The sequence below is a fragment of the Stenella coeruleoalba genome (assembly GCF_951394435.1).
Source record: "Stenella coeruleoalba genome assembly, chromosome: 8".
In the NCBI taxonomy this organism is placed as follows: Eukaryota; Metazoa; Chordata; class Mammalia; order Artiodactyla; family Delphinidae; genus Stenella; species Stenella coeruleoalba.
Genome location: NC_137154.1, coordinates 78,209,457 through 78,233,018, shown reverse-complemented (window position 1 = coordinate 78,233,018; position 23,562 = coordinate 78,209,457). Strand labels below are relative to the sequence as shown.

The 23,562-nt window shown below is 39.8% G+C and overlaps 1 protein-coding gene and 1 pseudogene across 2 annotated transcripts in view; both read left to right on the top strand.

The window, feature by feature from the left end:
• LOC307190815 (matrix metalloproteinase-20) overlaps positions 1–23,562 on the top strand; it is a gene marked incomplete at both ends in the record, with an annotated part of 50,459 nt that overhangs the window by 15,496 nt on the left and 11,401 nt on the right. Inside the window, 3 exons of the mRNA XM_079930237.1 lie at positions 466–607; positions 19,591–19,727; positions 20,709–20,865. Coding sequence (XP_079786363.1) covers positions 466–607; positions 19,591–19,727; positions 20,709–20,865 — 436 coding nt within the window. The remainder of the gene's footprint in view (positions 1–465; positions 608–19,590; positions 19,728–20,708; positions 20,866–23,562) is intronic.
• Positions 15,760–17,214, top strand: LOC307190621 (heterogeneous nuclear ribonucleoprotein K-like; annotated as a pseudogene). Its single transcript has one exon. The product of its transcript is annotated as a heterogeneous nuclear ribonucleoprotein K-like (transcript).

The window sequence follows — 23,562 nt, the reverse complement described above, 5'->3', positions numbered from 1 at the left end:
CACACAAGAAAGTTATAATCTTATTGAGAACAAGAATACTTAATTATCAAAAAGAAAAAAAATCAGAGGCAATTTTCAAAATAGATTCCTAATTTGAAACACCCATAGCTATCAAAGAAATTATGCATAGTAATGAAATTAATAGTTACCATTTTTGGAACTTTTATTATATGCCCAGCACTCCACTAAGTGCTTTTTAGGCATTATTTAATTCTCACAAAAACCTTCTGAGGTAGGTACCATTATTGCCCCATTTTACTATGAGGAAACGGAGGCTTAGAGAGGTTCACCTGTATCACACAAGTCAGCAACTAATGAAGCCGGGATTCAAACCCAGGTCTGCCTGTCATCGACAGCCATGCTCTTTATTACCTTGTCATATACAGTGAAAGCAGGTCCCTGGAGCAGAAGTGCACAGACTCTACATTCCTGGTACCATTTTGACCAAGTTGCTTTGAATCCTAGGACCTCGGAAGACATTCCCAGGGAAGCCCGCTGTGCCCCACAGCCCCCCTCATAATCCTTCTATCCCCGACCTCTGTGACTCCAGCTCAGCCTTTGATGCTGTGACAATGCTGGGAAAGGAGCTCCTGTTCTTCAGGGACCGGTAAGCATTAAGACATGCCACCAACTCTTATCAGAACTCAGCTCCGTATCCAGACACACGTCACTCTAGAGGACCTTGTTGCTGCCATGGGTGGCAATCATGCAGAAGTGCTGTCCTGTGTGGCATCTGGATGGGAGGCAGGAGTCTTTGGGGAGATATGGAACTGCCAAAACCCAAAGAGCACCTACTGTGCTCTTGCCACTGTACTGTTTTTGGTATGAGTACAGTGTTTCTTCTAACCTTTTTCACTGTGAAGCAGAGTTAGAATCCCAAATTTACAGATGAAGACAGAAGCTCAGGAGAACATGTAACTTCACAAAGTAACACAGTTGTATTAAGTGGCTGAGTTATGACACCAGCCCAGATTTATCTGATGTCTGTTTTGCTCACCACTGTATCCCTAGCGAGAGCACATAGTATATTCTCAATAAATATTTGTTAATGGGGGTTGGATAGATGGAAAGATGGACAGAGAGGTTGTTGCAAGAATGGATGGATTCATGGATGGATGGATGGATAGTCAGGTGGATAGATAGATGGGTGGATGGTTCTAAAGTTAGTATTCTTCCTAAACGCTTCTTTCTCAAGGCCTCCTGACTTTTCAACTATCAGCTGTCAGAAAGCACAGAGAAGGAGGCAATATTGGTGGGTGTTTATTTACAGCTTTAGTTACTCAAGAATACCCTGAGGTTTGAGTTTCTATTACTGTTGTTTTAGGAATGTTTCTTTTGGGCTTACTAATAGAAGTTTCAGTAGTTCTGTGAGTTGTAAAGAATGATGAGATAGCATTGGTATTTAACTTTAATAGCATAGGAGATTGAGTAATTTACGACACTAGAGATCCTGGGTTTTTAGTGAAGATACTATAGGAGCTATAGGAGTAGCTATAGTATCAGATACAGCTATGATTAGTGGTGGTAGGTGGTTGATCTTTATTTTTTAGTATTTTTATTGTTATGGAGATTATTCATCAAAAGAAAATAAGTATGGGGCTTCCCTGGTGGCGCAGTGGTTGAGAATCTGCCTGCCAATGCAGGGGACACGGGTTCGAGCCCTGGTCTGGGAAGATCCCACATGCCACGGAGCAACTGGGCCCGTGAGCCACAATTACTGAGTCTGTGTGTCTGGAGCCTGTACTCCACAACAAGAGAGACCGCGATAGTGAGAGGCCCATGCACCGCAATTAAGAGTGGCCCCCACTTGCCACAACTAGAGAAAGCCCTAGCACAGAAACGAAGACCCAACACAGCCATAAATAAATAAATAAATAAATAATTTTTTTAAAAAAGTAAAATAAGTAAGTTTAACATTAGTGTAATAAGGAAAAAGAGGAAAATTAAACATTTTTGGTTTGAAATTGATGTAGAAATTTTTTTTTTAATATTTATTTATTTGGTTGTGCCGGGTCTCAGTTACGGCAGGTGGGCTCCTTAGTTGAAGCTTGCCAGCTCCTTGTTGTGGCATGCAAGCTCTTAGCTGCGGCCTGCATACAGGATCTAATTCCCTGACCAGGAATCGAATCCAGACCCCTGCATTGGGAGCACGGAGTCTTAACCACTGCACCACCAGGGAAGTCCCAATGTGGAAGTTTTTATCTGAAGATAAAAAGTAGTTTCTGGAATAAAGTTTTCTATCAAAATTAAACGTAATATTAATGATGCTAACTTTTTGGCTTGCTGAAATGTTGATGAATGGTGACAGACAGTGAGTAATAATCGGAAAAACCCTGAAGAGGTTGGAAAATTTATACAGGTGCAAAGGGGAATTAAATTTTAGGTTTTGTGTTACAAAGTTAAGTTCAAGTGCTAGAATAAAACCTGAAACAGCTACAGGGAGAGCTGCTCATTTTAGGTCGTAGGGCATAGTTGTTGGGGTAATCTTGTTGGAAGTAAAAAATCTAGTGAAAATGCTTCTGATTGAAAGGTGTTTAATAGAATCGATTAGGAGAGGATTATTTTCATTCATTAGAATTAGTGTTGAAAAATGAGGTTGTGCTAGACAGGTGAAGAAAATAATTTGAACACTATAGGCAGCTGCTAGGGAAGTAGCAACAAGAGTAAATAATAGGGCTCAGGCATTGGTGTACAGTGTGTTAGCAGTTTGATAATTAAGGCTTTGGAGTAAAAGCCTGTAAGGGAAGGCCTACCTGTGAGCTCTAGGCTTCTGATAATAAGTGAGGTTGAAGTAAAGGGTAAAGCTCTAAATAAGCTGCCTATTTTTCAGGTGTCTCTTTCATTAAGTTACAAATAATAGACCCAGAGCATATAAATAACATGGAATTTAAAAATACACGTGTGCAGATGTGAAGGGTGCTAAGTATGGTTGGGTAATACCAATGGTAACTATTAGGCCTAACTGGCTTGAAGTAGAGAAGACAACAGTCTGCTTGATGTCATTTTGCTGTGAATAGTTAGTGTGGTGATAGCACCTAGACAGAGTGTCAGTGTTTTGAATAGTTTTATTATTTTCTATCAATGGTAAAACAAATTAGTAAAAAGACACCTGTTTCAACTCTTGTGTTTGAATGATGCTGAGGCTGTTGCTGGGCTTCCTGTAGCTGAGGGAAGTCGTGGGTGAGGCCAAGCTGGAAGCCCCCTTACTAGAAGCAGATAATGACCAAGGTTAAACATGAAGATGTGTTGGAAATCTCATGAGTTTAAATTAAATTGTTCCTTGTTTCCTCGTTCTGTGGCTTCTCAGGGAGCATAATTACTTCTCTCCTTGGACAGCAAGAGAAACATCCCAACTCTCACCTCCACTCCTCCCCTTACTGGGGACTGAATTCAACCACATCAGAATAGGCAGAGGTGGCTCAGGCATATGCATGTGTGACATTATTTTTTCTTCATTGGAAAAGTGGTCGTTGAGCTCATACAGAGTGTTAAAAACTGTTGTAGTGACTGGAGCTATAAAGATGGATCAATAGTCCCCTTGCTTTTGTACACTTCAGGGTTAGATGAGGGAGAGGGACATGAGGGAGAGGGAGAGGGAAAGCACTGCCATCTGTGTGCTCATGTGCACATTTAGACAGAGAGAAAACGTCCTGGTGTCTCTTTTTATAAGAGCACTTATCCCATCAGCCCCACCCTCATGACCTCATCAAACCCTAATTACCTCCCACTGGTCCCATCCAAATACCATCACACCATCACATTGGGGGTTGGGATGAATTAGGGGAAGACACAAACATTCAGCTCATAACACAGAGTAATCACATTGTTAAATATGTTATTGGATGTCCATCCAGACTTTTTCTCTGGGTAGAGATTTATTGTAAATGTGGGAGGGAGACAGGGATGTCCACAAAAGTGGGATTTTGTAATGTGCTGGATGTGCTGATTTGTACATTTTTTCACTCAATTATCTCTCATGTTTCCATGTCAATGAATTTTAATTTTCATCTTTATTTTATGTATGTATATATTATCCTGATATACAGATCTGTCCTAACTTATTTAACCAATCCCAAATTAATGAACATCTGGATTGTTTCTGATTTTTAAAAATTAGGAACAGCTTCAATAATGAATGGGCATCGGATTTTCAAAGGCAAATGAGAGGAAAGCCCAGGAACTCAGGCTTTAGACTTAGGCTAAGTTGGTTTAAATCTGGCCATGCTTCTTACTGATCAGGTGACACTGGGCAACTAATGTGCCAGACACGCAGTAAGCACTCAATAAAAGGCAGTTACTATATTTAGGAGTGGAAATCAAAAAACATGTACAACAGATTAGGGATTAGAAACAACCTGAGGTATTTTTAATTATTATCTTTTTTATTAAGACTTATTGATTATTTACTTTATTTTTATTGTTTATAACCAAAAAGTAAACCAAAGGGGAATCAGTAAACGTTGACCCAGGAGTGATAGGCAAGGCACAGAGCAGGAATCCTGGACACCGTGCAAGATGACATCAGCTTCATCTGAGGGATAACCTTGTCAGACTCTGCTGCCCATACAAGTGCATGTAGCACTTGTGCCCCAGTGCAGCACACAGCTTACTCTTTTGGTAATATCAATGTTTGTGATAGAGGCCAAGGAGACAGTGCAGTCAAAGGTATTATGCCCTTTCATGCAACTATAATTGTTTTCTTAAAAAAGCAAAAGAAAATTTTTTTAACCTTCTGTTTATCAAACTGTGAGCATTCAAAAATTGCCATGACTAAGTGAAGATAATACATCCTTTGACTAAATCTTGACTGTAAATACTGAGGGTGGTAACAGAATAGAAAGGGAGGCATAGATATAAGGGACATTTAGAAAGGAGTGGTTAGGGAAGGGATTAAAGAAAGCGAACTTGTATCTGCTCAGCCATCTTCTCCCATTTCTGATCTGATGAGCTATTGCGGTAGGGCAGGTAATACCAAAGGTCTAGGAGGAGCTAGAAGGAGCCAGCAGTGGTACCCTTTCAACAATGGAATTGCCACTGACCCAACTTGGGACTTTGAACCTCTATTTCTCCTCTTTAAAATGAGGTGTTGTCTGATATTCATAGCGACTTCAGTGTGTCCAGTACTTACTATGCTAAGCTCTTTGTTATCAACTCCTTACAACACCCCTGTAAGGTATGGATTATTATTCCTATTTTATTAGACATAGAAAAGATAACTGGTTCAAGCTCACACCCACACCCACACTGTCCTCTGCTAGAGCCCATGCTCCTAACCTCCCTGCCTAACCACCTCCTAAGGTGCTGTCCAGAGCTAGAATCCCATGGCTCTGATCTCCTACCAGCTGTCACCAAAAGTCCCCAAGTGCTTGCTAAGCCTGGACAAAGAACAAAGAATTCTTTCAAGCCACAGCCATCATGGCAACCTGGGGGCCATGATGAAAGAGTTCCCAGTCTGTTCTCTCCCAACTGCCAGCCTGGAATTCCCCATCACCAACAATAACCTGTTGATGAGACATTTCAGGCTGTGGATGTAATAACCACACAGTTTGTTTCCAAAGCAAGATGGAATGCAGTGTCTTTTAAAGTCACCGTGAGATTGTTGCAGTGTATAAATGTACATTGGTACATTCAAATGTTCTGTTTGAAGAGAAATAAACTTCAGCTATAATAAGTTGAAAGTCATAAGTATATATTACTTTCACATATATATAAATATATGTATATATTTAATTCATATAGATTTCTCTTTATAATAGATGACAAAATATTAAAGTTATCCCAGATTTCCTCGAGGTGACTGGAACTCCAGTCATACCCAAATGATATTTGCATCTCTCTGATTATTCTCGGTTTTACATGATATAATTTAACGATAAAATCAAGAATATCACAATCAGCTATAGACCTTAGAAGAATAATAGCATTTTACATATGGAATAAGCATAAAGGTTGATCATGTCCTAATCCTTCATTTTGGAGATAAGAAAGTTAGGCCCAGGTCTCTCAGCCCAGCAGACCCTCCACTGCAACCCGGGTCTGCTGACTCATGATGCTGAGTCTATCTTATCACTCACATAGATAACCTCTGACTGTGCAATGGAACTACGAAGAGAACGCTGAATTTTGACTTGAATGAATGAATGCTCTTTGACTGGAATGCATTTGGAGTGAGTAGGAAAAGCACTTTGGGGCGTCTCCTGTTCTCCTGGGCCCTTGGCCTGTGGATTGGGTAAAGAGCCACAATCTTTACCCAACCTTCAGGGTAAAGAAGGAGGAGGTTCTAGACTATCCAGGTTTCCCAAAAATGTTTGCTAGGCTTCTCCACATTCTGTTTTATTCTCAAAATAGGATTCTTTATTTAAAAACATCTGTCAATCACTAATTGTCACATTTGAAAGACGTTATGTATACTAGATTCGAATGGAAAGAAACATATGGTTAAGAGTCATGCAAGTAGGGATTGAAGAGAAGGGCGAATGTAAGAGGCATCCTGAAGGAGTCACCAGCAGGACTTGGACACTGATTTGGTGAGAACAATGGAAAAGGAAGCAGCATGGCCCACATAGATAGGAAAATCCAAAAGACTTATGGGACAAATGAAGAAAAACTCAATTTTAGATGTGTCGAATTTAAGGTGATGACAATTCTAGTGGGGTTTTATAGAAATAAGCCAGTGCTCGGGGAGAGATCACAGTCGGAGGCTTCATAGGTTATAGAATCTCCCACATGGAGGAGGCACTGAAAGATTTGAAAATAAACTCTAATAATTATAATAACAATAGCTGACATTTTATGATCATTTACAATGTGCTGTGTGTTCTGCTAAGCATTTAATAGACATCTGCTCATTTAATCCACACTGTTCTTTTTCCCAGCTAGAATTTTTAACCTAGGTCTACTTGACTTCAGAGGCAGAATCCCTATAATGGAGCCCCAGATAAACCAGGGAAAAGAGAATTATCTTTTCTATAAGTGATCAATAGTGGACAATGCTGCTGAGGTCACCAGACTGAGGACTGAAGAACAGGACTGACTGGCCAGGATGATGAAGGGATGTAGTTTTAGTGGCATAGTAAGGAATGAACCCAGATCCCGAGGAGTGAAAAGGCAAATGGTGTGGAGCAAAGGGTAATGGTAGATGTAGGTCATTCATTTGAGAATCTTGTTAATAACAAAGAGTTAAGATAATAGCTGGAAGAGGCAGCAGGGTCAAATGAGGATTTTTTTCAAGATGAGAAATACCTGGGCGCATTTGAAGACATGAAAAGGAGCCAATGAAGAAAAAGAAATGCAAAGCACTTTGGGAAGGAGGGACAATAAAATCAGTAACCTCTGCTATTAGATGGCACCATTGGAACCTAGCATTTCCCAGGGTTCCGTGGGCTTGAGGAAAGCTTGCACAGCTAAAGAGGAAGTCTTCCTCCTTCAGTCTCCCTGGGGATCTTTCTTTTCTGGCTATAAGGTTGCATCACTGAAAGTCAACACAGGCATTGTATTTACTTAGACTGATTCTCTGTTATGTACTATAAATTCAGACAAAGAGGCAGAAGGTGTACTAAGATTGCTGATTCACTGCCATTTCTTCTGAACGCCCTCCTTCTGACTAAGGACGAGGTTCTTTACATCTTCACAGGTTACGGCTTATAAATATGGATCTCTGTAGGCTCCTCAGATGGGTATAAACACTTAATTTAAGGACACTGTGCACAGCTTTGGCTATTTTAACCACTGTCTACATGTGGGTTTTTAATTTTATAAGCTCTGTTTCTCGTGGGTTCAGTGAGATGGATGATTCATGTCTGATTTTTGGCCTCTGAAACATCCTCATATAAACAGCCCTGGTTAGTGAGCTCCCCTCAAATGAATGGCTTCTTGGCCAATGATGTGACTGTCTGTACTTCAAATTTTCCAGTGACAAAATTTTATATCAGCGAGACAAATTTAGAAGGAAACTTATCTCTACTGATAAACTCTTAAGTTTTACATAATTAAAAAATTTGTAGAGTAAAAACATGTCTCTTTAAAGTATTTACAAATAATTGTAAGAGTAGTCCAGAGTTTATAAAATGCTTTAATATGCATTGTCTCAATTGATCCTTTGAAATATTAGCACAGGTTTATTATTATTATCATTCTTATTTGACAGAAAGAAACTGACTCCCAGAAAAATTAAGTAACCCATACAAGGTCACACATCCAATAATAAAACAAGGTCTCCAGCACCCCTTTCTTCTTTCACTGAACTACAGTGTCCAGTCTCAGGGGAGAGAAGCATCAGTTCAACTGAGAGCATCAAAATGATAAAAAGAAGAAAGACACCTATTCCCCTGAAACTAGGGAACAGAGTGACAGAGAAGAAGAGAGTCAAGGAGAGTAAGGGGTGAAGACAGTAGAAAATGAAAGCACCCATCAGCTCCTGCTGGATTACCTTGACAGTCAGCAAAGAAGAGGTGAATGTCTCTCCTGAAAATGAAAGACTGAGGGGATCGGTTTAGGCAAATGGGGAGTGAAAACAGTGGGGTAAAACAAAAAAAGAAAAGTTCAACAAATATGAAACAAGTCCCAGATGTGCCAGGCACTTGCTAAGCCTGAGAATACATAGATGAATCATACATGACCTTGCTCCAAGGAGCTCACAGGACTGGCAAAGAGGTTCAAGAATGTTACCAGTGACTTCATCTCAAACTTGATGATTTAATTGCTGTTCTTTAGTAAAAGAGAATGAAAATTTCAGAGAATATGAAAACTGATCATTAGATGAGTTCCACACAACCCTCTGACACCCATTTATCTAGCCAACAGATATTTATTGAGCCCTGACTATCTGCCAGGCACAGCAGTGGCTCCTGGCTACACAAAGATAAACAGTGCAGTTAAATATTTATCAGCAGGTCTATAATATCAATAAACTCCATTGTTTTGCCCTCCTTATCAAAGAGCAGGTTACAGACTGTTGATATGATCTGTTTATTTTCATTACCAGTTCCAATACATCCTGCAGCTGTTTTTTTTATAATTGATGTATAGTTGATTTACAACGTGTGTTAGTTTCAGGTGTACAGCAAAGTGATTCAGTTATACACACATGTATATCTATTCTTTTTCAGATTCTTTTCTGTTATAGGTTATTACAAAAATTTGAGTATAGCTCCCTGTGCTATACAGTAGGTCCATGTTGGTTATCTGTTTTATATATAGTAGTGTGTATATGTTAATCTAAAACTCTTAATTTATCCCTCCTCACTTTCCCCTTTGATAACCATAAGTTCGTTTTCTGTGTCTGTGGGTTTATTTCTATTTTGTATATAAGTTCATTTGTATCATTTTTTAGATTCCACATATAAATGATATCATATGATATTTGTCTTTATCCATCTGGCTTACTTCACTTAGTGTGATAATCTCTGGGTTCATCCATGTAGCTGCAAATGGCATTATTTCATTCTTTTTTATGGCTAGGTAATATTCCATTGTATATATATACAACATCTTCTTTATCCTTTCATCTGTCCATGGACATTTACACTGCTTCAGTGTCTTGCCTATTGAAAATAGTGCTGCAATGAACACTGGGTGCATGTATCATTTCAAATCATGGATTTCTCCAGATATATACCCAGGATTGGGATTGCAGGATCACACGTAGCTCTATTTTTAGTATTTTAAGGAACCTCCATACTATTCTCCATAGTGGCTGTACCAGTTTATATTCCTACCAGCAGAGTAGGAGAGTTCCTTTTCTCAAAACCTTCTCCAGCATTTATTATTTGTAGACTTGTTGATGATGGCCATTCTGACCAGTGTGAGGTGATACCACATTGTAGTTTTGATTTACATTTCTCTAATTATTAGCAAAGTTGAGCATCTTTTCATGTGTCTTTTGGCCATCTATATGTCTTCTTTGGAGAAATGTCAATTTAGATCTTCTGCCCATTTTTTGATTGGGTTGTTTTTTTAATATTGAAATACTTGTATATTTTGGAGGTTAATCTCTTGTCGGTCACATCAATTGCAAATATTTTCTCCCATTCTGTAGGTTGTCTTTTCATTTTGTTTATGGTTTTCTTTGCTGTGCAAAAGCTTTTAAGTTTAATTAGGTCCCATATGTTTATTTTTATCTTTATTTCTGTTACTCTAGGAGATGTATCCAAAAAGATATTGCTGCAATTTATGCCTATGTTTTTCTCTAAGAGTTTTATAGTTTTATAGTCTTACATTTAGGTCTTTAATCCATTTTGACTTTATTTTTGTGTGTGATGTTAGAGAATGTTCTAATTTCATTGTTTTACATGTAGCTGTCCAGTTTTCCCAGCATCACTTATTGAAGAGACTGTCTTTTCTCCATGGTATATTCTTGCCTCCTTTATCAAAGATAAGGTGACCATAGGTGCATGGGTTTATTTCTGGGCTTTCTATCCTGTTCCATTGATCTCTATTTCTGTTTTGGTAACAGTACCATTACTGTAGCTTTGTAGTGTAGTCTGAAGTCAGGGAGTCTGATTCCTCCAGTTCTATTTTTCTTTCTCAAGATTGCTTTATCTATTTGGGTCTTTTGTGTTTCCATACAAATTTTAAAATTCTTTTGTTCTGGGCTTCCCTGGTGGCGCGGTGGTTGAGGGTCCGCCTGCCAGTGCAGGGGACGTGGGTTCGAGCCCTGGTCCAGGGGGATCCCACATGCCGCGGAGCAGCTAAGCCTGTGCGCCACAACTGCTGAGGTCCGCGCGCCTAGGGCCCATGCTGTGCGGCAGGAGAGGCCACCGCAGTGAGAAGCCCGCACACCGCAACAAAGACACAACACAGCCAAAAATAAATAGATAAATTTATTTTTAAAAAAATTATTTTGTTCTAGTTCTACAAAAACATGCCATGGTAATTTGATAGGGATTGCATTGAATCTGTAGATTGCCTTGGGTATTATAGTCATTTTGACAATATTGATTCTTCCAATCCAAGAACATGGTATATCTTTCTATCTGTTTGTATCATCTTTGATTTTTTTCATCAGTGTCTTACAGTTTTTGGAGTACAAGTCTTTGCCTCCTTAGGTAGGTTTATTCCTAGGTATTTTATTCTTTTTGATGTGATGGTAAATGGGAGTGTTTCCTTAATTGCTCTTCCTGAGGTTTTGTTGTTAGTGTATAGGAATGCAAGAGATTTCTGTGTGTTAATTTTGTATCCTGCAACTTTACCAAATTCATTGATGAGCTCTAATAGTTTTCTGGTAGTGTCTTTAGGATTTTCTATGTATAGTATCATATCATCTGCAAACAGTGACTGTTTTACTTCCTTTCCAATTTGGATTCCTTTTATTTCTTTTTCTTCTCTGCTTGCCATGGCTAGGACTTCCAAAACTATGTTAAATAAAAGTGGCAAGAGTGGGCATCCTTGTGTTGTTGCTGATCTTAGAGGAAATGCTTTCAGCTTTTCACTGTTGAGTATGATGTTATTAGCTGTGGGTTTGTCATATAAGGCCTTTATTATGTTGAGGTTCCCTCTATGCCCACTTTCTGGAGCATTTTTATCATAAATCGATGTGGAATTTTATCAAAAGCTTTTTCTGTGTCTGTTGATCATATGATTTTTTGTTTTGGGGGTGGTACGCGGGCCTCTCACTGCTGTGGCCTCTCCCGTTGCGGAGCACAGGCTCCGGACACGCAGGCTCAGCGGCCACGGCTCACGGGACCAGCCGCTCCACGGCACGTGGGATCTTCCCTGACCGGGGCACGAACCCGTGTCCCCTGCATCGGCAGGCGGACTCTCAACCACTGCGCCACCAGGGAAGCCCGATCATATGATTTTTATTCTTCAATTTGTTAATGTAGTATATCACACTGATTTGCAGATATCAAAAATTCCTTGCACCCCTGGGATAAATCCCACTTTATCATGGTGTATGATCCTTTGAATGTATTGTTGGATTCGGTTTGCTAGTATTTTGTTGAGGATTTTTGCATCTATGTTAATCAATGATATTGGTCTATAATTTTCTTTTCTGTGTGGTATCTTTTACTCATTTTGGTATCAGGGTGATTGTGGCCTCATAGAATGAGTTCAGCTGAATGGAGAACAGGGTATCTGTTCTATTTTTGAGTGTACAGGCGATTGTTTCTATGAAAATGGGTTTATCTAAGAAAGGTCTTGTTATGTCTTGCTGCCCTGAATCCCCTTTCAAAGCCTACTTCTTTTATTAACACTTTCCACAGGGTGTTCGTGGGGTTAATGACTTTCTGTACGTTTGTCCTGAGGGCCCAGGTGCAAGGGAGGCAGCTCCTGGTTTTACTCTGCTCAGCCCGTCATCTGAAAATTCCAGAAGCGAACCAAGTGTGAGGCTGGAGATGCCGGGCTTCAGTTACGAGGGTCTTCAAAATATTAGCCTTAGGAGAAGTAGCCTTAAAATAAGAATGGATGTACACAGTTACTTCAGGTGTAAGTCTCAAAAACAACGTTCCTTAGTAATGGGGCTGGCCCAAGCTTTGGCTATCAAAAAGTAAAACACTCTTTAGTATGTAAATTAATTCTTAAAAGATGTGTGGACAGTATTGAATCGCCAACAACCTGTTATTTGAATGGCTGGAACATGGTTAAGTTCAAGTTGGCACAGGCGTAGATAGACGGTAACAGCGACCCGCTGTGAGTACCCACTGCTTCATTCCAGCCGCAAATGAGGACGCGTGGGGCCATCCCACCTCCGAGGTTTCCCTGTTGTGCTTTAACACAGTTGTAAGAGGTTCACGGCAATATAATAGTTAATGAACTTTCAGTTTAAATTGTGTACATTTTTAAATTGTAAGATTTTTACTGTATATTGATGCATAGTGTGATTCAATAAACTGCTTTTAATTTAAAAACTATTTAATATTCAAAATAAATATAGTTATATATTTATAGAAAAATTAAAAAAAGAAGTGTTCCTTCCTCTGCAATTATTTGGAGTAGTTTGAGGATAGGTGTTAACTCTTCTCTAAATGTTTGGTAGAATTCACCTGTGATCCTGGACTTCTATTTGTTGAGAGTTTTTAAATCACAGATTCAATTTCAGTACTTGTGATTGATCTGTTCATATTCTCTATTTCTTCCTGGTTCAGCCTTGGGAGATTGTACCTTTCTAAGAATTTGTCCATTTCTTCTAGGTTGTCCTTTTTTTTTTTTCGGTACTCGGGCCTCTCCCTGTTGTGGCCTCTCCCGTTGCAGAGCACAGGCTCTGGGCGTGCAGGCTCAGCTGCCATGGCTCACGGGCCCAGCCGTTCCGCGGCATGTGGGATCCTCCCGGACCGGAGCACAAACCCGCGTCCCCTGCATCAGCAGGCGGACTCTCAACCACTGCGCCACCAGGGAAGCCCCTAGGTTGTCCATTTTATCAGCATATAATTGCTTGTCTCTCATGATCCTTTGTATTTCTGTGGTGTCAGTTGTAACGTCTCTTTTTTCATTTCTAATTTTATTGATTCGGGCCCTCTCCCTTTTTTGTCTTGATGAGTCTGGCTAAAGGGTTATCAATTTTGTTTATCTTTTCAAAGAAGCTTTTCGTTTCATTGATCTTTGCTATTGTTTTCTTCCTTTCTATTTCATTTATTTCTGCTCTGATCTTAATAATTTCTTTCCTTCTACTAACTTTGGGCTTTGTTTGTTCTTCTTTCTATAGTTGCTTTAGGTGTAAGGTTAGGTTGTTTATTTGAGATTTTTCTCATTTCCTGAGGTAAGCTTGTATCACTATAAACCTCCCTCTTAGAATTGCTTTTGCTGAGTCTCACAGGGTTTGGATCATCATGTTTTCATTTTCATTTGTCTCTAGGTATTTTTTGGTTTCCTCTTTGATTTCTTCAGTGATCCATTGTTGTTTAGTAGCATATTGTTTAGCCTCCACGTGTTTGTGTTTTTTTTAGTTGATTTCTAATCTCATAGCATTGTGGTAGGAAAAGATGCTTGATATGATTTCAATTTTCTTAAATTTACTGAGGCTTGCTTTGTGGCCCAGCATGTGATGTGTTCTGGAGAATGTTCCATGTGCACTGGAAAAGAATGTGTGTTCTGATGCTTTTGGATAGAATGCTCTATAAATATCAATTAAGTTAATCTGTCATTAATGTGTCATTAAAGCCTGTGTTTCATTATGGGTTTCTGTCTGGATGATCTGTCCATTGACATAAATGAGGCAATAAAGTCCCCCACTATTATTGTGTTACTGTCAATTTCTCCTTTTATGTCTGTTAACATTTGCCTTATATATTGAGGTGCTCCCATGTTGGGTTCATATATATTTACAATTGTTATATCTTCTTTTTGGGTTGATCCCTTGCTCATTACATAGTGTCTTCTTTGTCTCTTGTAACAGTCTTTATTTTAAAGTCTATTTTTTCTCTTATGAGTATTGCTACTCCAGCTTTCTTTTGATTTCCATTTGCATAGAATACATTTTTACATCCCCCTTAGCTGTTCCTTTACAACAGTTTTATAGATTTTCATTTTGCTTATATTTTAAATCCATTTACAGCTGTATTAGGAGGTTACTTGCTATACATTTTTTGTCAATTTTAATTTATTAATTATTGTAATCTATAGCTCTAAGTTTGTAAATCCTCTGAATATGTGTTCTATTGCTTTATTACCCAGTAGACATAATTTTTCTTCATTAATGTACTGAAATTTTTCATGAGTACAGATTCTTTTGGAATTTGTGATACTTTACACACATATATCACATATAGGTAGTGTTTATTACTACCTTATACATACAGTGTATACATTATAATATGTCTAAGTGTTTTAACTAAGGTTTCTTAACTTTGGCACTTACTGATATTTTGGGCCAGACTGGTCTTTGTCATGTTGGGCTGTCCTGTGCATTGTAGGATGTAAACTAAAATGTCACCCCTTGTCTTCACTAGACTCCAGTAGCATTGCTCCCCCTGCCCACTTTTCTCATTTCTTCATCCCCACTATTATAATTGCCTGAAAGCCACGTTTTGTGCCTTAATGAGAATCTAGCACAGTGACTGGAGCAGAGTCAGCATTTCAGAAGTATGTATTAAATTGAATTAATTGTAAAACACTTGCTTTTTGGATTCTTCATCAGGTTCCCAGTTAATCCATTGTTTTGTCCTCCTTATCAAAGATGAGATTATGGACTGTTGACATGATCTCTTTTTCTATTTTCATTACCTGATTCTTCTGGATACCCAAACCTGTGCTCTTTCTGTGATGGTGAAGAGAAGGGAGAGGGGGAAAGCAGTCCCTCTGGCCTTCAGCAAAGGCTAGGTCTCATTGGGTAAGGGGTCAAGTTATAAACAGAGAAAAACTGGAGGTCACAGTCTGGGAAGGAGCAAGTAGATTAGTTAGGACATGTGATGAAAATCAACATAGCTGGAGTCTAATCGGCTCTGTTTGCCCCTAACCACTGCTGACATTTGGGCCCATCAGCTTTTCTGGGTCTCAGTTTTCCATCTGTTAATACATATGGTCTAGATAAGGCTGTGATGTGTAAAGCTTGGGGAGAGGAAGTGTACCCTCAATGGCCTCCTGCCACACTGAGTATTGTCTATGGTAGATGCCCAAATAATAATTTTAAAAATGGACAATATTCAGCCAAGTGGCACTTTACAGTTTATAATGCACTTTCATATGCTTTATCTCAGTTGATCCGCATAAGGATCTCAGGAGATAGGCAAGTTATTATTATTTGCATTTACAAGATTATGAAACAGGGCTGAGGCAGCACGGCAGCATAGGGATGGTAACCTTGCCTGGCAACTGCAGCAGAACACTTCAGTTCTGCCCTGCAAGGATATATTTAATAATAGATTGGTGTGTCTATTTAATACAAGAAAATGGAAACTGAACAGCCAGAGGAAACCTTTCCCAACACCGAAACCAATGGCAAATTTGGTAAACGCCCTCCTGAAGATATGGAAGAGGAATAAGCTTTTAAAAGATCTAGAAGCACTGATGAGATGGTTGAATTACGCATTCTGCTTCAGAGCAAGAATGCTGGGGCAGTGATTGGAAAAGGAGGCAAGAATATTAAGGCTCTCTGTACAGACTACAATGCCAGTGTTTGAGTCCCAGACAGCAGTGGCCCCGAGCACATATTGAGTATCAGTGCTGATATTGAAACAATTGGAGAAATTCTGAAGAAAATCATTCGTACCTTGGAAGAGGGCCTGCAGTTGCCATCACCCACTGCAACCAGCCAGTTCCCGCTCGAATCTGATGCTGTGGAATGCTTAAATTACCAACACTATAAAGGAAGCGACTTTGACTGTGAGTTGAGACTGTTGATCCATCAGAGTCTGGCTGGAGGAATTATTGGGGTCAAAGGTGCTAAAATCAAAGAACTTCGAGAGAACACTCAGACATCAATCAAGCTTTTCCAGGAATGTTGTCCTCAATCCACTGACAGAGTTGTTCTTATTGGAGGAAAACCTGATAGGGTTGTAGAGTGCATAAAGATCATCCTTGATCTTATATCAGAGTCTCCCATCAAAGGACATGCTCAGCCTTATGATCCCAATTTTTACGATGAAACCTATGATTATGATGGTTCAATGATGTTCAATGACCGCCGGATGTCCCATGGGATTTCCCATGTGGGGAAGAGGTGGTTTTGACAGAATGCCTCCTGGTCGGGGTGGGCGTCCCATGCCTCCATCCAGAAGAGATTATGATGATAGGAGCCCTCGTCGAGGACCTCCTCCTGGACGAGGGGGCCGGGGTGGTGGCAGAGCTCGGAATCTTCCTCTTCCTCCACCGCCACCTAGAGGAAGAGATCTAATGGCCTATGACAGAAGAGAAAGACCTGGAGACTGTTATGATGGCATGGTTGGTTTCAGTGCTGATGAAACCTGGGGCTCTGCAATAGATACATGGAGCCCATCAGAGTGGCAGATGACTTATGAACCACAGGGTGGCTCTGGATATGATTATTCCTATGCAGGGGGTCGTGACTCATATGGTGCTCTTGGTGGACCTATTATTACTACACAAGTAATTATTCCCAAAGATATAGTTGGATCTATGGCTGGATCTATTATTGGCAAAATTGGTAAGCAGATTAAACAAATACATCGTGAGTCAGGAGCTTCGATCAAAATTGATGAGCCTTTAGAAGGGTCCAAAGATCAGATCATTACCATTATAGGAACACAGGACCAGATACAGAATGCACAATATTTGCTGCAGGACAGTGTGAAGCAGTATGCAGATGCTGAAGGATTCTAATGCAAGATATTTTTTTCTTTTTTATAGTGTGAAGCAGTATTCTGGAAAGTTTATCTAAGACTAGTGAAGAACTGAAGGAGTCCTGCATCATTTTTTTTTATCTGCTTCTGTTTAAAAAGCCAACATTCCTCTGCTTCATAGGTGTCCTGCATTTGAGATGCAGTGAAATCTTTGCTGTTCACCAGATGTAATGTTTTAGTTCCTTACAAACAGGGGTGGGGGTAGGGGAGGGTGTGCAGAAACTAACATTGAAATTTTGAAACAGCAGCAGAGTGAGTGAATTTTAATTTTTGTTCATTGTTGGTGGTTTTAAAAAAAATCCCCCCATTGGGCTTCCCTGGTGGCGCAGTGGTTGAGAGTCCGCCTGCCGATGCAGGGGACACAGGTTCGTGCCCCGGCCTGGGAAGATCCCACATGCCGCGGAGCGGCTGGGCCCGTGAGCCATGGCCGCTGAGCCTGCGCGTCCGGAGCCTGTGCTCCGCAATGGGAGAGGCCACAACAGTGAGAGGCCCGTGTACCGAAAAAAAAAAAAATCCCCCACGTAATTATTGTGAACACTTTGCTTTGTGGTCACTGTAACATTGGGGGGGGTGGGGGACAGGGAGGAAAAGTAACAATAGTCCATATGTCCCTGGCATCTATTCAGAGCAGTGTGCAGAATGTAATACTCTTTTGTAAGAAACGTTTTATGATTTTTAAAATAAATTTAGTGAACCTAAAAAGAAAGAGATTATGAAACAGACTTGGAGATACTCGTCAGCATTGGAATTGCAGCTCCAGCTTACAGCCTTCTAAAACATGTGCTTTTCCTTTTGCCTCTTGATGTTGCTTAGGAACATGAAGTATTTCTCTCTCTCAGTACAGCTCTGCTTTAGATTTTGTCATCAGCTTAAAGTGCCTCACCTGGATGGCTTCGCCAGCTCCCCCCAGATGGAATGACACATCCCTCCTGTGGAATACACTCTATGTTCTCAGAGCAACATGAGCTTGACTCTTCATTGCACAAATTGCTCTGAATTATAATTGTCTAATCACTTATCTGCCTCTACTACTAGATTATAGCTTCTTGAGGGCAGAGCCCGAGTCTTGTTCAGTGTTTCATCCTTGACGTCTACCTCAGTGCCTGCTGATAGGTGCTCCATAAATATTTGTTAAATTAACTAAAACTCAACATAAGATTTGAGGAGTGCCTAAACTTACTATATGGAAAATTAAATGTCAGAACTTTATTACAATTTCCCTGTCTGCAAATAATTTTATGTGTTGATTCTAACTTCTGTGGAGTCAAGTAAACTATTTGTATTTTATAAGAATGATTTTCATCTCCAAAATTCAAAGTGGACTTCATTTGCATTGAAGGTTTCAGCCCAGTACCCTCTTGTATACTCCCACAATTTTATGTAAATAATACTGGATAGATGGGTGGTTGAGTTGATAAATCTTAAGTTAATGTATGTGTACCAGAGTTTCTCTGAAGTAGCCATTAGGTACAAAGATATAAACATTTTCAGTAGATAAATACATAGACAACATCATTTATAATTGTTAATGTTTTTGCAGTTTTTACAGGAAATAATTAGCCTCTTCCAACCACAAAAGTTTGGCTCATTTATATAATATCTATAAAGTGCACCTGGATGGTATTTATCTTTATGAGATTTTAATTTTTAAAAGATCAGAAGTGGAAAGGGAAATTTGTAGCAAATGATACTTGGAATAGGAAGGTGCACAGCTTAAGTGTATAAATTATTGATGTCAACCCTTGCTATCCTTTCATGTTTTGAACATCCTTAAATAAATGAAGGAAAGAGGATTACAGAGATGCTAAAAGAATGAAAAGGGAGAAGAAATTGTTTACTAAAGTCAAAAAAGGATATGGGGAGGGGGAAGGGTAAGCTGTGACAAAGTGAGAGAGTGGCATGGACATATATACACTACCAAACGTAAAATAGATAGCTAGTGGGAATCAGCCGCATAGCACAGGGAGATCAGCTTGGTGCTTTGTGACCACCTAGAGGGGTGGGATAGGGAGGGTGGGAGGGAGGGAGACACAAGAGGGAAGAGATATAGGAACATATATATATGTATAACTGATTCACTTTGTTATAAAGCAGAAACTAACACACCATTGTAAAGCAATTATACTCCAATAAAGATGTTTAAAAAAATCAAAAATAAATAAATAAAACAAACTTGGTTAGACTATGACTGTCCCAGATATGTTAAAAAAAAATTATGTTCTCCTTAAAAACAAGGTAAGAGCAAGAGGCATTTAGAAATGGCCTCTGAAGTGTGGTTTGCAGTATATTTCAGCCCAGGTTCAGTTGAAGATCTAAGTCAACCCTTGATCTTGATTTCTTTTCCATTGCCCAATAGGATTTTCTGGCGTCGGCAGGTTCACTTGATGTCAGGGATCCGGCCCAACACCATCACCAGCTCCTTTCCCCAGCTTATATCCAATGTGGATGCAGCTTATGAAGTGGCTGAGAGGGGCACAGCTTACTTCTTTAAAGGTACCCTAAAGAACCCTCAAAGAAAGAAGTGGCAGGGTACAGTGCCTGGTGTGTTTGGGACACCTAGTACTGTCAGCATTTGTTAGCTATCACAGAGCATGTTCCAGTCACTCCTCCTCAGATTGGGGATGATAAACCCCTCTTCTGTACTGTGACCATGACAGGAGTGACAGTGACTATCAAACTCTTCTCAGAGCCAAAGATGTCGTCTAGTGAGGCACTGTTATAAGTGACAGTGTCCAGGGAGGTAGAAACCTAGTCCCTGTCCCCTGGACCTCTGCTCTGAGTGACATGGTATACTCTTCTGAGAGCTTCTAATTCACAAAAATCAGCATGGAACCCTCAGGAGAAAAATACACGCAGCTGAGAGAGGACAGACGCCTGCAACTTCAGGAGGTGGACGCATACATATGTCTCTGGCTCCAGACCTTTACTATTTGAGTGACTTTGGGAAGTTATCTAACTGCTCTCAGTCTTCATTTCTTTCTGTGCAAAATAATTATAATAATAACAACCTTGAAGATATGACAATGGCTAGCCAATGGAAGTTGTCCAATAAGTGATAACTATCAGTTTTAGTTTGTATTTTCTTGATGCTGAGGGCTAAGGGTAGAAGGTTAGTGCCAATTTAAGCAAGAATCAGCTTTTGTGAGTTGCTTGCCCCTTGTCTCTCATACACATATGAGACTGAAATGAGATTATACAGATGAAAGTTATCTTGAAAAAATTGAACGTGTTAAATTTAAAACATAATTGTATCAATATTCTTGCTTTCTTAAGGCATCACTAGGGATTTTGCCTCCAGAGCAAGTTTTAAGTCTTTTACCGAATTGAATAGAGGCTTTTTTCTCCTACCAGGTTTTAGCCATGGTAAATATCCGATAAACTAGCCCTATTTGTGATCCTGCATAGAAATCCTCATGAGTAAAGAGCATCACTAAATGGTACAGAGTTTTTGTAAATTTTAATTTCTGTTTCCAGGACCCCACTACTGGATAACAAGAGGATTCCAAATGCAAGGTACTCCTCGGACTATTTATGACTTTGGGTTCCCAAGATACGTGCAGCGAATAGATGCTGCCGTCTATCTCAAGGATGCACAGAAGACCCTTTTCTTTGTGGGAGATGAATACTACAGGTATGGCTTTTCTCCTTTTGATTGTCCAGATGTATTCAGTGAGAAGGAAAAATGCTTTTGCAGAAAAGAATGCAAGGCAAGTTTGCTATAGGCCCATTGACTCTTCTCAGCCACTGGGGTGTCATTTACTGATGGTTGATACTGTCTTCAAGGTACTGAACCGTCCAAATAAGTGAAACATTCATTCAATAATCCCATTGTTTGGTCTTTAGCACATGAATCATCCAAAGCTTTCAAATCATTCATTAATTGGACCCCCAGTGGCCTAAAAGAGTGGATGTAGCACTCCCAGTATATAATTACCCACTGGGAATGCCTGAAAGAAGAACTGATTTCCTCTTGAGTATCTATGCATTCCAGCATAGTCTGTGATTTTGTGCAAAATGAATGTGGTCATGACTATGGGGCTCCTTGAAGGAAATTTTTACTGAAAGGCAAAGGCCTTATTGCTAAGTCCTTTAACCCAGAACATGAAGATTCTTCTTATCCAAGGAGGATTACATATCATTTCCATGCCCGTCTTGCAGGAGGTTATTGTAAGCAGATCCAATCACTGCACACAGGGTCACACCTCATCTCTCCTGCCTCATCTTACCACTTTAATTGACTCATGTTAGAGAACTGAGTGCAGCTCTTTGTCAAGCGCTGCCTCTGCTCCTTCTTTATTCACAGTTCTCACTTTAGCATTGCTTGTTTTTCTGAACTATAAGAAAGAAACCAAAACAGACTCTAAACAGGTGACTGTGCTAAACACTTTAGGTCCCTGTTAGGGTCTGGTTGGCAGAGGACCCAGCTTTGGTCCAAGGGTTTTCATTCTATTTTCTATTATCTATTTTAATAACCATTTCTGTGGCATAAAATAAATTTATAAATATATCTGTCATCTTCTTCAATTTAGAGCTGAGAAAGTAATATAACTGAAGCACAGATATACTTCATGAAAAGAAAAATTTATTTCATAAAAATGAATGTCAAAATGTGGACCCTGCTGACTTTTTTGGGCCACTGAAAGCCCTGGTAGCATTGCTCAAAGTATTACTTGCTGTCATGAGTTGTCACTTCCAGTCCAATGTTTAAACCACTAAGCCAACTAATTTTCTTTCAGAACTTCCTTTATGAAATAGCAATAGTTATTCCTTTATTAAGTCCCTAATATCTGCTGGGCATACTCTCCAAAGTCTTTCTTTAAGGTAAGGTGGCTGTAATCACCGTGTTGACATACAGGAAGATAGATATTGAGAAATCCAACTCCCATTTTAGGTTTTCAGAGAATGGCATCCAGAGATGCGTGTATGAGCAAGTGTGTGAGAGTATGAGTTATGATTATTTGGTTCTTTGTCAAAGCCTGTTCATAGCCCGATTCTCCTTGGGGGGATTATCCACTCTCTTACTATTTCCATTCTCCATTCATCACCTGGTCTTTGGACTAATCTTCCACCCACCAGCACCCGCAGTAAAGCATGGACCTCCAACCAGGCAGGACTGAGGCTTAACGGCTAACACAAGGGGCCTGGTGAGAGGTTTATAATACTCCATAAATTTAGGGATGGGGAGGGGAGGGTCCCTGATTTTAACGATGCCTTATCCCCCTGAGGAAATAATTTTGAACCTTTCCAACTGAACCTCTGTGAATGTCTATTAAGGAAAAGTCTTTAGTAATCTAGATAAAACAAATTCATTAAAAAGTTGGCCTAGGGCACTAATACAAATATTAAAGAGCTCCTTTTGCTGGAAAGGAAAAGAAACTGCAGTAGGCACTTTTGATATTAATCTCCCCAGGTTATTGAGAGTATTAAGTGATATAATACATGTACATACCTAGCACAGTGCCTGACATATAATAGGTGCTCAAAAAGAGTGACTGTTCAGTAACAGTAGGAATTTATATGGTAATTAGCAAATAATTGCTTTAAAAGTTGTGATAATTAACAAATGATTGCTTAAACTTCAGTATTCCTATAAATAGCAATCCAGTCAAAGAGCTGGTCAAGGGGATTTCCTTTTTCAATACTGAAGGGCCCTGAAATTGCATTGAAATCTCTGCTTTTGGCAAGGCAGAGACAGTCATTTCAGCAATCGGTGTCTCCTACTTCATACTCTCCAACACAGACACCGGTTTACACACTAAGGAATAAGACAAATAACCTTGAAAAGATTATTTTCAAATAACCTCAAAAGTTCAGGAAAGGGCTTCCCTGGTGGCGCAGTGGTTGACAGTCCGCCTGCCGATGCAGGGGACACGGGTTCGTGCCCCAGTCCGGGAAGATCCCACATGCTGTGGAGCGGCTGGGCCCGTGAGCCATGGCCGCTGAGCCTGTGCGTCCGGAGCCTGTGCTCCACAACGGGAGAGGCCACAACAGTGAGAGGCCCGTGTACCGCAAAAAAAAAAAAAAAGTTCAGGAAAAGCTAACATATCATCTTTATTAATAAATCCCCCTGAATTCCACACATTTCACGCATGAGTATGACATCTTATTGTCTTGTAAAGCCTATATTGGTTAGAAATTATGTTCAGCTGCTAGTAAGAGAGACCTAGTAATAACTGTGACTTAAACACATAAGGGTCTTTCTTTCTCATATATGTAAAATGTCTGAAGTTTATCAGATTTAGAGCTGGTAAGGTGGGTCCATGGCCATTAGGGACCCAAGTTCCTTCTAGCATTTTGCTCTAGTATTAACAGGTAGCTTCCACTCTCA